This window comes from Limanda limanda, chromosome 12 (genome assembly GCF_963576545.1).
Source record: "Limanda limanda chromosome 12, fLimLim1.1, whole genome shotgun sequence".
In the NCBI taxonomy this organism is placed as follows: domain Eukaryota; kingdom Metazoa; phylum Chordata; class Actinopteri; order Pleuronectiformes; family Pleuronectidae; genus Limanda; species Limanda limanda.
Genome location: NC_083647.1, coordinates 255,944 through 270,308, shown reverse-complemented (window position 1 = coordinate 270,308; position 14,365 = coordinate 255,944). Strand labels below are relative to the sequence as shown.

At 41.2% G+C, this 14,365-nt stretch overlaps 1 protein-coding gene across 1 annotated transcript in view; it reads left to right on the top strand.

Annotated features, from left to right (window-relative positions):
• Positions 1 to 14,365, top strand: part of dicer1 (dicer 1, ribonuclease type III) — a 64,490-nt gene that overhangs the window by 4,660 nt on the left and 45,465 nt on the right. Inside the window, exons 2-7 of the mRNA XM_061082128.1 lie at positions 4,383 to 4,579; positions 4,722 to 4,884; positions 5,965 to 6,095; positions 9,483 to 9,617; positions 9,713 to 9,873; positions 14,025 to 14,193. Of these exons, the coding sequence (XP_060938111.1) occupies positions 4,466 to 4,579; positions 4,722 to 4,884; positions 5,965 to 6,095; positions 9,483 to 9,617; positions 9,713 to 9,873; positions 14,025 to 14,193 (873 nt within the window). The 5' untranslated portion in view covers positions 4,383 to 4,465. The remainder of the gene's footprint in view (positions 1 to 4,382; positions 4,580 to 4,721; positions 4,885 to 5,964; positions 6,096 to 9,482; positions 9,618 to 9,712; positions 9,874 to 14,024; positions 14,194 to 14,365) is intronic.

Genomic DNA, 14,365 nt, shown 5'->3' with positions numbered 1-14,365 from the left:
GACCTCCTGATGTATCATACAATGCAAATATAGCAATTTAAGTTCTGGGTTTATTTCACTCACTTTATCTTGCATCCTGTCAGATTTGGACAACAATCGGATGTAACACCTGCCAGTTTGTCTCATTTGAGGCCCAGCTTGTCCTAGCATGCATTTACCTCCGTAAACAAATCACTCCCAGTCGTTGTCCCTTTTATTGACGGTATTGCTGCCAGCTCCTCCTTAATCTAAAAGTCTTTTGTCATCCCACGTACAAAGATGAGTAACTGTGCTTTGTCGCGGACATCACAGCTCTCATCTAGAGCCAAGGAGAAAAAGTCAAAAATCGTCTTCTTTGTTTTGCAGCTGAGGTTCCAGATTTCCTGTGATGTCCTCGATCCTTCTCGATACAGTTCACCTGGAGAGGGGCACATTCTCAAATGCTTCTTTTCTCTCAGGGAATATTGGTGCAGCAGAGTCCACCAAACAGTCTTTGATAAACTCCCCATCAGAGAATGGCTTACGTTATTGCGATTTTTTGGGATATCACAAATAGTGTTGCACTGTGTACTGGTACTAGAAAGGTACCGTGGTACTAGGGCTGCTCAATTAATCGAAATTTAATCGGGATTACGATTATTGGGTCAAACGATCTCCAAACTACTATAATCGAGTTGAAGCGATTATTTGGCATTTTTTTCAAAAGAGACGCATTCGCATTTCAGTCCTTCCCCCAAAGCATTCAGCGCGGCCCCGCTGACTGGCACTCCCTCTCAAGCAGCTGTGAAGTGAAGGAGGCGAGTTGTGTGTGCGGGGACCGGACATTTAATAATGAGAGGAAATTTCAAAGTTCTCAGTTACAAAGTGTTTTTACGGAGAGTGTTAATGTTGCCATCATTAAGGGTTGAATAACCGGGCACCGATATCCTGCATGGTTTCACAGAGGAATAAGACACGCAGCCGTAGTCGGTGTTTACCGGAACCGGAAGTGACTGGTACTTCCGGTTAGTCATTAAAAAAAATAAAGCATAGACTTCAGAATAAGGGCACATATTAATAATTTTTGAATAATCGTGATTTCGTTTTTGTCCAAAATAATCGTGATTATGATTTTTTCCATAATCGAGCAGCCCTACGTGGTACCCTGACGTTAAAAACGATACGGTTTAGCATATTTTTAGTACCGGTACTTTATTATAATAGCACGCAATCAGAGCGCAGTCACCGCTCCGCTCCCTGTCACGCTGCCTGCATGCATTAACTGCGAGGGGCGGGGCTACCCAGCTCGCACACATGCAACAGGCAGTCCTCACTCACAGCGAGTGATCTCAGGGAGACATGGCCGAGCCGACCGTCCTCGGCTTGTTGAAAGTGATTCTTTCTCAAACTGTGGGGCGCGAACGGGCTGAGACATAACATGTGGGGCGCGCGACCGGGGGGGGGGGGGTGTGAGGCGGGACTGAAACGTCCGCATCTCTTTCACAGTGGAGCAGTAAAAACAAGTCGTTCTTTCTCTGAAGCCGGGGGCCAGCGGCTCTTCGGCCCCTCTGCAGTGGCTCCCTGTGCAGTGTTCATATGTTGAACGGGAACGTCATATTTTGTCAAATCAGTATCGTATCAGGCCAGCATGAAAAAAACAGGAGTGTGTTTGCGTTTGCGTGCGCGCCCGTGCCCAGACAGCGCACACACACACCCCACTCACTCGCTCAGGTGGCATGTTTTTACCTTTTTTCACCTCAAACACACACCTGTAAAATTATGTAACTCATACTTGTGGAAATAACTATGTAGTCATATAGTCAGATACGGACAATAGGCCTGCATAGCCGTGTATAATCAATGCTATGATGTCACCATGTAGTTTTCATTAATATCTTATCGTATCGTATTTGTGGTATCGTACCGTATTTGTGGTATTGTATCGTATTTGTGGTATCGTATCGAGTATCGTGATATTTTGGCAGGTATAGTATCAAAGTCATAATTTTGGTATCGTGACAACACTAATCACAAAGCTGGTCGTGACAGCTACATCCCTGGATGTGGAAAGCTTGGTAAAAAAGCCCTGATGCTTTTGCAGCTTAGCTAGTTAAGCCAGGTTAACATTGGACGCCGAAGCGCCGTGCCATTCTCCACCGCGCAGGCGCCTGCCTGTAAATACACGGGACGCGCATTTCTCAGCGCCGGTCAGCCCGCTATTCTGCTTTCTCCGCTTGTTGTTGTATGGAAGCAACATGCCCGCATTTGAAGAGGAGGCAAGTTTCGCCTCTGTCAGATGTTATATATAAACTAGGGCTGTCAAAGTTAAAGCGTTAATCTATGAGATTATTGTGCCCGACATTAATGCGATAAAATATTTTAACGCAGTTAATGCAACTTTGTTTACTTCCGGTGTGCGGAAGAAAATTCAGCTCCTCGAGCAAGCTGCCAGCGTCTCCCTCACCAGTGACCACTGCACGTCAGTCAGCACTTTCACCGGAGCTGGCTAAACTGGAGAAGCTACTTGTACCATGCAGGCAACTCCACTCTTTCCGTCCTCATGTGCACTTTTTTAATCTTCCTCGGTGTGTGTGTGTGTGTGTGTGTGTGTGTGTGTGTGTGTGTGTGTGTGTGTGTGTGTGTGTGTGTGTGTGTGTGTGTGTGTGTGTGTGTGTGTGTGTGTGTGTGTGTGTGTGTGTGTGTGTGTGTGTGTGTGTGTGTGTGTGTGTGTGTGTGTGTGTGTGTGTGTGTGTGTGTGTGTGTGTGTGTGTGTGTGTGTGTGTGTGTGTGTGTGTGTGTGTGTGTGTGTGTTCGTCTGCGTGGCCCTAGCGCGGAGCTAACCGGCGCTTTGGGCAGTGGGAGCTGGAGCTAACTGCTCTAGCCCCCACTGCGGGTCTGCGCTGGGGAGCTGGGGCTCCAGCAGCCAGGCTTCGTTCCACCTGACTCTGGTTCAAAACAATACGGTTGCAATATTGTATCTTTGTCTCCAGCACTCAAAACAGGTCAATCTGAGGAGGGCTGTTTTAGAAAGGGTAACAAGGTGCTGTTTTAAATTATCCTTGTGGTATTTTGACCAAAATATGTCTCAGACATTTCATTAAGACCCCAAGGAACCATATCAACTGTGGTAAAATGTGCATATGGTGGGACCTTTGAAGTAGCAGAGATCTTGCTGTTTTCATTTTCATCTTTGTTTGCACTTTAAGTTTTTGCACTTTAACATGACAGATTTGAATGTCAGTTCAGTTTACCAAGGCCACTTGTTATGCTGTTGTGTGTGTTGTTCAATGTTAAAGATGACAGTACCAATGGTGTCTCAAATACACCACTTTTTTTTACCTTTTACTAATCTGGATGTTTCAATCAAGAAAGCAGTTTTATTGTTTCCAAGGACATTGGGAATATTTTCAGCTGGTTTAAAAAAAAAATTTGTGCACAATTTATCATACATGATATTTAACGACCTGGCTGCCACTTTATAGGTAGGTGTTATAGGCCTGAGCCTCTTTGAAAACACAACATTGTGTAAAATACAGGCTGTCTGAAGTGATTACTCGTTATTTTATAAGATTTAGTCTTTAGAAGAAAAACAAACTTATAATTGCGATTAACCTAGATTAATGAATTTCAAAATGTGAGATTAATTAGTTAATTTTTTTTAACCTATTGACAGCCCTAATATAAACGTGTATATACCTGCGCGCAGGATTCTAGAATCCATTACAAAAATATGGTTTAAACTTTTTGTTAAGGAGTTAAAAAGCGTAATGTTATCCTATTGCGTGACAAACGTCCTTTTTTTATTCACAATTATTTAGTCCGAAGACGACTGTACACTTATATGCAGCAAAGTTTATTAAAAGACATTTTTTTTAATGAAGTATCGATCTTTATTGTCTTTATTTTCAGTCATCACATGCCTCGAACAACCTCAAGCTTAATTGAAAGCTGTTTGCTAAATCAGAGCAATTGACAATTTGTGTCATTCATAATCCGATTAATCGTTTCAATAATCGGTGACTAATCGACTATCATAATAGTCGTTAGTTGCAGCCCTACCCAACACAGGTCTGTATAGGGCCTAAATGATAATCAACAAATGTTTTATCAAGAGCAACTGGACTTGGTTTTAGATTCCTAAAGAGGCTCTTTCAATTATGATTGACTGTTGGGGAGATGAGGTATTTACTCTGTGTGATCAATATATAGGGCACTGATGTCCAAGGATTACTATAGCTGTTGCTAATCACTAAACAAACTGTTGTTTGTCTCAACAGTCTAAACAAGCTGTTCTGTGTCTACTCAAACTTAATATATAGTGCTGCCATGTTAAAACCAAACTGCAAATAGCACCTAAATGAGTGACTCTTGTGTAACATTAATAAGGTAGTACATTAATGTGGTATCCTTATTTCCCTTGCCAGTGAACTTGCCAGTGACCATTATGAAATGAAATAAAGTGGACGACTGGAGGAGCCCAGCCCCCTGACCTCCAACTCTTTGAAACATGGCAGGCTTACAGCTTGTCACTCCAGCTACTTCACCCATGGGGCCTTTCTTTGGTCTGCCATGGCAGCAGGAGGCTATCCATGACAACATCTATACACCTAGGAAATATCAGGCAAGGAAGTTTCTATCCACATGCATGTTTACTAGCAGCATACAAGTAGAAAGTTATTCATTGCTGTTGCTTTGTATTTATGTATTAATTGATGAGTATTATATTTATTTAGGTTCACACTTTCCTACATTTTTCTCCACAGGTAGAACTTCTTGAAGCAGCTCTTGAACATAATACTATTGTCTGCTTGAATACTGGCTCAGGGAAGACCTTTATTGCAGTACTTCTAACAAAAGAGCTCTCCCACCAAATCCGTGGACATTATCAAAGAAACGCCAAGAGGACTGTTTTTCTGGTGAACTCAGGTAATGCACACATTGACAGCTATGGATCAGGAGTTAGTGCAGGTTGTTAACTAACATGTAGGTTGTTGGTTTAATCCCTGGCTCATTAAGTGGAAATGTGTCCTTAGGAGAGACGCTGAACCCCCAAATTGCCCCTGACTTCCGCTATGCCAGTGTCTGAATGATGAGTGTCTAAAAATCACTGTATATACAATTAATGAATGAGTGAATGTGATTTGTAAGGTGCTTTGAGTGGTGGATAACACTAGAAAAGTGCTATATAACTGCAGTCTATTTACCACAATGCCTACGGCTTTGTTGATATGCCACATATATTTCTATGTGCATTAATCTTTGTGGTTTGTTTTAAGAACTGTAGAGAAATTGAAAAAAAAAGCCATCTTAACCCTCCGCTTTAAGCCAACTCATTCAAATGCACAGAGTTTAAAGGGCCGATATTGTGTAAAATACATTTTCCTGGCCTTTTACTATCAGTAGTTACTTGAAGGGGGTCAGTAAGGACCCTCAAAGTATAAAAACAGTCACTCCGCTGACTTTTTCAGTCTCCCCTACCATTATATTAGGGGGGCGCCCCGCCCCCCAACGGTGGTGGTGTAACTCGGGACGGTACTCCTACATTGGCCGACTGTCCTGCTAAAACTTGAACAAACGTGAGAACGATGTAACTTACCGTTCAAAAACATCCTGTCTGACGATATGAATATGTGGCTGGTCTTCTATAATGGTGTCCAGACATACCAACGTTTCAGCTGTGTTTACCAGAGGGAATGTGCCAGAATGAGACCGGTGATAGGCCTGGTTGCGTGTCACTCAAAGTGCAGTCAGCCAATCACAGGACGGACTCAAGAGGCAGGCGAAAACAGCCTGTTCTGTCTTCAGTTCAAGAGAGAGGCAGAAGAGAGGACATGGAAATACACATTGCAGCATTTTCTTTACTTTAAACCACGGATATATCATCTAAGGGGTACTAATACCTCAAATTAAATCCCAGAAAGGTGTAAAATATGGGCCCTTTAAGGTGATTGATCAAACTTGAACTTTTAGAAGTTGTTTAATCTTTGTATGGTCTGTATTGTCCAGCTTTGTCTGTAGTTCAGCAAGCAGCTGCAGTCAGGACTCACTCTGACCTTCAGGTGGGAGAGTACACAGATTTGGAGGAAACCTCAGCATGGACTGACCAACGGTGGAGTCAAGAGATAATCGAGAATCAGGTATGTATTTTTTTGCTTTAATTTTAATTTGCTTTGCTTTTACTTGTTATGTACCTCGGCCCTCTGACCATCTAACCTAATTTTCAATTGCTTATATGATATACAGGTGCATTTCAAAAAAAGAATAGTGTGCAAAGTTTTTTTCATAATTAAACTAAAAAAGTGGCCCGCAAAAGCATTATTATTCTTGCTACTGCTTCACGATCAAGGCAGATGCCTATTATGGGTCCGGTCGCCTTTTACTGTGCCGGAGAATCCCGCCGGAGTGTCCTCCTTCTCCACTCCCCCGCTTGCCTGGGCTCACTTTCACAACAATAAACACCAACACTAATCAGAAGTTATTGGACCTGCCCAGTTTTTCACGGTAACTTTGTGTTTGTTTGGTTTGCGCTCGATTTTTGAGGGATGAATGTAAACACATTGAATATAAGACCAACATTTGCATTTAGTCACATGTGACACACAACACAAGATACACACAGCCAGGGCATCAAGGTTTATTACCGTAACGTAAATCATGATACCATCCATTAATATCTAAATGTGAATCTCAGTTTGTGTGTGAAGAGTGACAGAGACGAGCTGACAAACACACACACACACATACACACTGGAGTGTTCATTATTGCAGATGAGGCAACGTGTCAGACATGGGTATTTTCTTTATGGCTGACATCACATTATTTCTCACTCGATCATCATTCACTACCTCCCTCAGAACAGTAAACATGCTTCTTTTTTGCCAATATCCATGCTGCACAGAACAATGCTGCAGTAGCTTTCTGCAGGAGCATTATTTGCTCATAGCCAAACATGTAAGGCAGTACAGCATTGATTGGGAGCAATCAATGCTCGACTTGGAGCAATCAATGCTCTCAGTCAATGTCTTGAAGTCTCAGGGTGTGTCAGCCTGCTCAGCCAGTGCAAGTACCTCAAGTATAGCCAGATCCAGTTGGTTGTTTTGCATTAAATGCACTTAAGTTCTCACATTTTGCCCCATTGCTGCTCTGTTTGACATACAACAGCAAGCAACTAAACATGTTATGTTAATGTTCACTTACGTGGTGTCATTGAGTGTCAAACCATCACACTTTTGAGGGCAGGACAGTTACAAATACTCATAAAAAGAACAACCAGGGTGATTTGGTCACTTGATACCTATGGAGACAAAATGTCAGACTGGAATTCGGGGAGATATGTACTATCAAGTTTAAAAGATTTTCAGGGGATTATCTCCCTTAATATACAGCCGTGGCCAAAAGTTTTGAGAATGACACAAGTATTGGTTTTCACAAAGTGTGTTGCTTCAGTGTTTTCAGATCTTTTTATCAGATGTTACTATGGTATACTGAAATATAATTACAAGTGTCAAAGGATTTTATTGACAATTACATTAAGTTTATGCAAAGAGTCAATATTTGCAGTGTTGACCCTTCTTTTTCAAGACCTCTGCAATTCACCCTGGTATGCTGTCAATTAACTTCTGGGCCACATCCTGATAGACGGCAGCCCATTCTTGCATAATCAATGCTTGGACCGTCAGAATATGTGGGTTTTTGTTTGTCCACCCGCCTCTTGAAGATTGACCACAAATTCTCAATGGGATTAAGGTCTGGGGAGTTTCCTAGCCATGGACCCAAAATTTTGATGTTTTTTTCCCCGAGCCACTTAGTTATCACTTTCGCTTGATGGCAAGGTGCTCCTTCATGCTGGAAAAGGCCTTGTTCCTCACCAAACTGTTCTTGGATGGTTGGAAGTGGCTCTCTGAGGATGTTTTGGTACCATTCTTTATTCATGGCTGTGTTCTTTGGCAAAATTGTTAGTGAGCCCACTCCCTTGGATGAGAAGCAACCCCACACATTAATGTTCTCAGGTTGCTTCACTGTTGGCACGACACAGGACTGATGGTAGCGCTCACCTTTTCTTCTCCAGACAAGCTTTTTTCCAGATGCCCTAAACAATCGGAAAGGGGATTCATCAGAAAAAATGACTTTACCCCAGTCCTCAGCAGTCCAATCCCTGTACCTCTGACAGAATATCAGTCTGTCCCTGATGTTTTTCCTGGAGAGAAGTGTCTTCTTTGCTGCCCTTCTTGACACCAGGCCATCATCCAAAAGTCTTCGCCTCACTGTGCATGCAGATGCACTCACACCTGCCTGCTGCCATTCGGGACCAACCTCTGCACTAGTGGTGCCCCGATCCTGCAGTTGAATCAACTTTAGGAGACGGTCCTGGCGCTTGCTGGACTTTCTGGGGCGCCCTGAAGCCTTTTTAACAATAATTGAACCTCTCTCCTTGAAGTTCTTGATGATCCGATAAATGGTAAAATCAGGTGCAATCTTACTGGCAGCAATATCCTGGCCACTGAAGTCCTTTTTGTGCAAAGCAATGATGACTGCACGTGTTTCCTTGCAGGTAACCATGGTTAACAGAGGAAGAACAATGATTTCAAGCATCACCCTCCTTTTAAAGCTTCCAGTCGGCTATTCTGTCTAAATCAGCATGACAGAGTGATCTCCAGACTTGTCCTCATCGACACTCTCCCCTGTGTTAACAAGAGAATCACTGACATGATGTCAGCTGGTCCTTCTGTGGCAGGGCTGAAATGCAGTGGAAATGTTTTTTTGGGGATTAAGTTCATTTTCGTGGCAAAGAGGGACTTTGCAATTAATTGCAATTCATCTGATCACTCTTCATAACATTCTTGAGTATATGCAAATTGCCATTATAAAGACTGAGGCAGCAGACTTTGTGAAAATGTATATTATGTGTCATTCTCAAAACTTTTGGCCACGGCTGTACATAACAGAGAAATGATGGTTCTATTATCCTTTTAACAGTATTCCAGCTCCATATTCTATTAAACTATATTTTACCCAATATAAGATATAACAGCCTTATGTGTGATTATGACAGTTAAAGTTGAATTGTAAAACTACATTTGAATGTTGTGTTTCCAATTAACCTATAAAAAGCAGTGGTTAATTTCTGCTCATTCAGAATTTAATCACAAAGATTCAAAAGAAACCTAACCCTGACTATTAAGGAATATGTAACCTCTTTGAAAAAATAGAAATCATAATGAAGTGGTGAGTCTCGCTATTGTGGCGTTGGCCACAAAGAAATCGTGTGGGCACTGAGAAACCAAACAATACTATAGATTCCTTGTGAAACTGTAGTCGGTCAGAAGTCCTCACCTTATGTGGCCCGGGAGGCCTTTTTGTTCACACAACTAGAAAAATGTGTCCCCATGCGTCCCGGACCACCTCCGAATGTGATGTAAGTGAATGGATCTCAAGACGCATTGAGGATAACCACTTGTAGGATCACTCACTGTCGACAGTAATACCTTTTTCCCATGTGCATTCTCAACTTTGTCTCATACAGGTGCTGGTCATGACTTGCCACATATTCCTGCATGTTTTGAGGAATAAAATCTTACTGCTGTCTAAACTCAACTTGGTGGTTTTTGATGATTGTCACCTGGCCATTACAGACCACCCCTACTGTGAGATAATGAAGGTGAGATTGTCTGTGGAAAACTTTTCCTTTTGCAGAAGTTGTAAACAGTCATACAGAAAAAATGTGAATGATCTTGCTCTTCTCTATTTCTGCAGCTGTTTGAAGGGTGTTCATGTAGTCCTCGTATCCTTGGTCTGACAGCTTCTCTTCTAAATGGAAAATGTGACCCTTCAGAACTGGAGCAGAAGATCCAGAATTTGGAAACCATCTTGAAGAGCAATGCTGAGACTGCCACCGACCTTGTTGTCCTGGACAGGTACTGTATATTCAATGACCATTTAGGGAGCATCGTATACAGGGTAGCCACAGAGTTGCAAATAAACCACTTTATACATTGAACTCAGAGATTTAGGTTTTATTCAATTTTTTGTCCATCATTTAGTATTCCTTCCATGATTAGACATAGGTAGTTTTGAGTGTTTTTAGTTGAGAGTTCTCTATTGCTCTGAAGAGAGGATACTGTATTGGTTTTAAAGCAACAGAGATCATTTTTTAACTTAAAAAAATGTCTTAAAATCATTTTGATGGTTGTAATGACCAGTGTTCTGCATGAACTGTGACATTTCCACAAGATTCAAATCTCTTCATTACTGACAACACTGGACGAACTGAACGGAAGGAGCATCTGGGATGAGAAATTCAATGTTTTACTTTATTACAAGATATAGCCTCAAAAAGGGGCTTTCGTTGATATATACTTGCACTGACTGAGTGAGGCAACACATTGGTAAGAATGCTTGCAATCACTAGTAAATATAAACATATGCCCTATTTCCAAGCCCCATGGCCCACCGTGCAAAGCGCTTTAAGATGTCTAGTGCCTTGCATGTCCGCTCTTTCTTTCCCTTCCTTTCTCTTTCTCCCTCTGTCTTTCTTTCTCTGCCTCTCTCTCTGTCAAAATGAACAAAAGGATGACAACCCCACAGACCAACCCACAAAGGGTTGTAGGATCTAAGGATCCTCATTTACCCAAATCAAGAATAAAAAAAGAAAAACAGAACTAATTTACTCACAATGTACTGTATTCTGAAAAAGACTACAAATAATTTTCAGAGTACAATGTTCAGGAGAACATGTTTCAGATGTGACAAGGAAGAGAAGTAAGTAATGTGTCTTACCTCCATGATGAAGGCCTGTAACCACAAGCTCCAGCTCATCAAACAACTGGTTTTGTTCCACATTGTTAAAAACAATCTGTATTGCCACAGCACGAGCCAATGTATACTATACTTCAAAGGCAAGGCAAGTGTAAAATAAAATAAAATATGAAATGAAAGATTCAAGATAGAAGAAGAAATTTGGTAATTGCATGATTTAATAAAAGGCTGTGGCAAACTAAAATAAATAAGATTTACAGCAGACATGCAGGTCTATCTTGTTCCACAAATGTGGAGAATAGAAACGGAACCCTGCCTCTCCATGTTTTGCTTTTTTGATTCTGGTGACAGAAAGCAGACCTGTTCCAGATGACCTGAGGGGTCTTGATGGTTTATAGCCTTGCCGGAGATCCAAAATATATTTAGTCCCTAAACCATTCAGTGACTACAAACCAACAGCAGGATTTTGTAGTCAGTTATTTGACATAGTTGGCAGGTCTTTAAACAATTTCAGGCCTCAAGCGTACCATACAGACTAGGTTGAGTCTGTGAATGTGGGTTGGAAAAGGTGATTCTTTACTTAGGGAGCTTAAGTTGAAACTGAAGTAAATTTTTACTTTTTTCTGAATTGGTACCAGCTCTTGATGGTGGAAATTACCACTTGGTTATAGAGGAGGTAGGTAAAGCCGACAGAGAGGAAAAGACACAAGACTGTGCCTCTAACTTGCACCATGGTGGATCGCTTAAGTTAAGCCAACATTTTATTTTGTGGATGTGTGCTGCCCAATATTACTGTTGGAAATAGGGGAAAGATAAACCACCTTTTTAAATATAAATCTCTACAATAAGGATTTGCGGATTGCCTTTCCACAACATAATAAAGAAGAAATAGTTTTAAAAAAGCAATTTGGCGAGAACAGGGGGAGACAATGGAACAAAACAGAATTTTGGGCATGATGTTCATCTTCATTGCATTAATTCTTCCAATCAACGACAAAGGTAAACTTCTCCGTCTTTGAAGGTCAGATTTGATTTTGGACAGTATATTGGGAGAAGTTGGAAGAAAAAAGATGTTAATGATCAGGTCAGATTGATACATGCACCCAGATACTTGAATCCAGATCGGCTCATTTTATAAGGGCTATCAGTCTGATTTAGGTTGTTGGACCGAAGCATTGATAGGATAGCATTCACTCCTATAAATATTTACTTTATACCTTGAGAATGAACCAAATATCTGCAGGAAGGATAGGATAGGTATAGAATGATATGGATCTGAGACATACAGTCCTAGATAATCCGCGTAAAATGATAGCTTAAATTCATTGCCATCGGACTATCCTGGCAAAAATGGTAGAGGACCTAAAATATATAGACATGGGATCTATTGTTAGGGCAAATAATAGTGGTGACAAGGGACATCCCTGTTGAGTGCCACTCATCAAAGTAAAAAAGCCAGATTGAATGCCATTGGTGTAGGTGCTGATCTGTAGGGATGTATAAACAAGGTGTATCCAAGAAATAAATATACTTCCCTGTCCGAACTTATTTAATACGGCAAGCAAGTAGTCCCATTCGAGCATAGAGATCAGTTTATGGTGGTTTTAGAATAAATCATATTTAAGAGGGTACGGACATTATAGAACTGCTGATGCTCTTTTATGAATCCAGTTTGTTCATCTGAAACAATAGTTGGGAGAATATTCTGCTAGTAATGAGCCAGAGCCTTAGCAAGGATGTTAGCATCCCCATTTATTAAGGAGAGGTCTGTATGAGCTGCAGAGATTTGGGTCTTAAAGATCAGTCATAAGTTTGAATGATTAGAAAACAATAGAGGACCAGAGTCACTTAACCAGCGGAGTAGTGCGCCTCAGTGCAGTGACGCTAATTTAAGTTGAGATAGATCTTTATTGATCCACACACCGGGGAAATTCATTTTTTCCAGCAGCAGGCATGTCAGAATGATGAAGATGAGAATAAAACAAATATAAAAAGGCAATAGTGTATTTACATTAGATACACCTTTTCACTGTAGTTGTTTGTATGAAATGTAATAAGTGAAATGGCACAGGTTGATTGTACGAGCAAGTAAAATCTGTTTAGTGCATTAGAAAAAATGTTTGTACATAAGAACATTATGCATGCGTGCAAAAAAAGGATTATCTGGTAATTTGATTTATAGCGTGATATACATATTGATATCGCCTGATAGGGATAAGAATATTGGGATACGAATTTTTTCGAGGAAGGGGTGTCCTCAGGACAACAACATAAACACATACTCGGACGCAGCCATCAGCTACATCAGCAAATGCATCCATAACGTTGTACTGAAGATTACTGTACAGACATTCCCGAACCAGAAGCACTTGATAATGCTGACGTCCATGCCAAACTTAGAGCATGGACCGACGTCACTAAGGTGATTTGGAGGAGTACAGGTGCTATTACAGTACAGGGACAAAATGGAGTCTCACTACCAGGGCTCCAACATTAGGAACATGTGGGCCGGACAAAAAACCCTCACAGACTGCAAAAGGAAGACCAGCAGTGCTGAGGTGTGCATATCTCCCATATGAACTGAGCACCTTCTATGCACACTTTGAGAGCAACTCACGGGAGTGGAGGTACTGTCATCGGCCTGATCTCCAGCGACGACGAGATCGTCCAGCTTCATCCCCCAGGCCATGAGACTGTTAAAACTCCTCTGTACTATCATAAGATTGTCACTCCTCCAAACTGCCTACTCCTTTAATATGATTGCAACTTGTAATATTTACACTACCACTAATCAGTATTACTTACATTCTCTTTCATTCATTCTACTCAGTAATATATTTTATTTGAGTCTATAATTTCTATTTTTGGTGTGGATTTTTATTTAACTTGATTACTTAAGTTTTATTTTAATTTCTATATTCAAATTTGTTTTGCTTGATTGGTTTTCAAATATGTTTGCGCATGGCTAGAAAGAAGCCTACGACCCAAGAATGTCATTACCAGCGACTGCTGTATGTAATTGTTGTGCACATGACAAATGAAGTCTTGAAGTCTCTCCTTTCTGCAGGATTCTGTGTGTCAGCTCATCTTTGTCGATAACTGACTAACACATTTATTTAGTTAATCGATGGTGTCGGATCATCAATGCGGATCATTCTGGTCACTAACCCTGATATCATGGCTCTGTGTGTCATGTCTTGTTTCTTATTGGCTAGTAGAGCAAAATGTTGGACTATTTTTCAGAGTGTTGCAAGCCATTAATCCTGTATGCTGAAGTCTAAGCTGAGTTTTGTTTGTCCACCTTTGTCAGATACTCCTCCCAGCCAAGAGAAGTGGTGCTAGACTGTGGCCCCTATTTGGACAAGAGTGGTCTTTCCTCCCATTTGCTGGTGGAACTGGACGAAGCTCTCCACTTCCTGAACGATTGCAACATATCTGTTGACAGGGAGGATCGCAATCCTACATTCATTTCCAAACAGGTCAGAGGACAATACCAAACTGTTTGTAATTAACAGTTATGTGTATAACATTCAGAACATTTGTTACCAGCTGCGGCAGAAGGGCTGATATTGTTGAGAGAGAATCCGAATGTCTTTAATTTATCATTTAGGGCAGAAGCGCTCCATCTGATTGATATACTAACATTCAGAG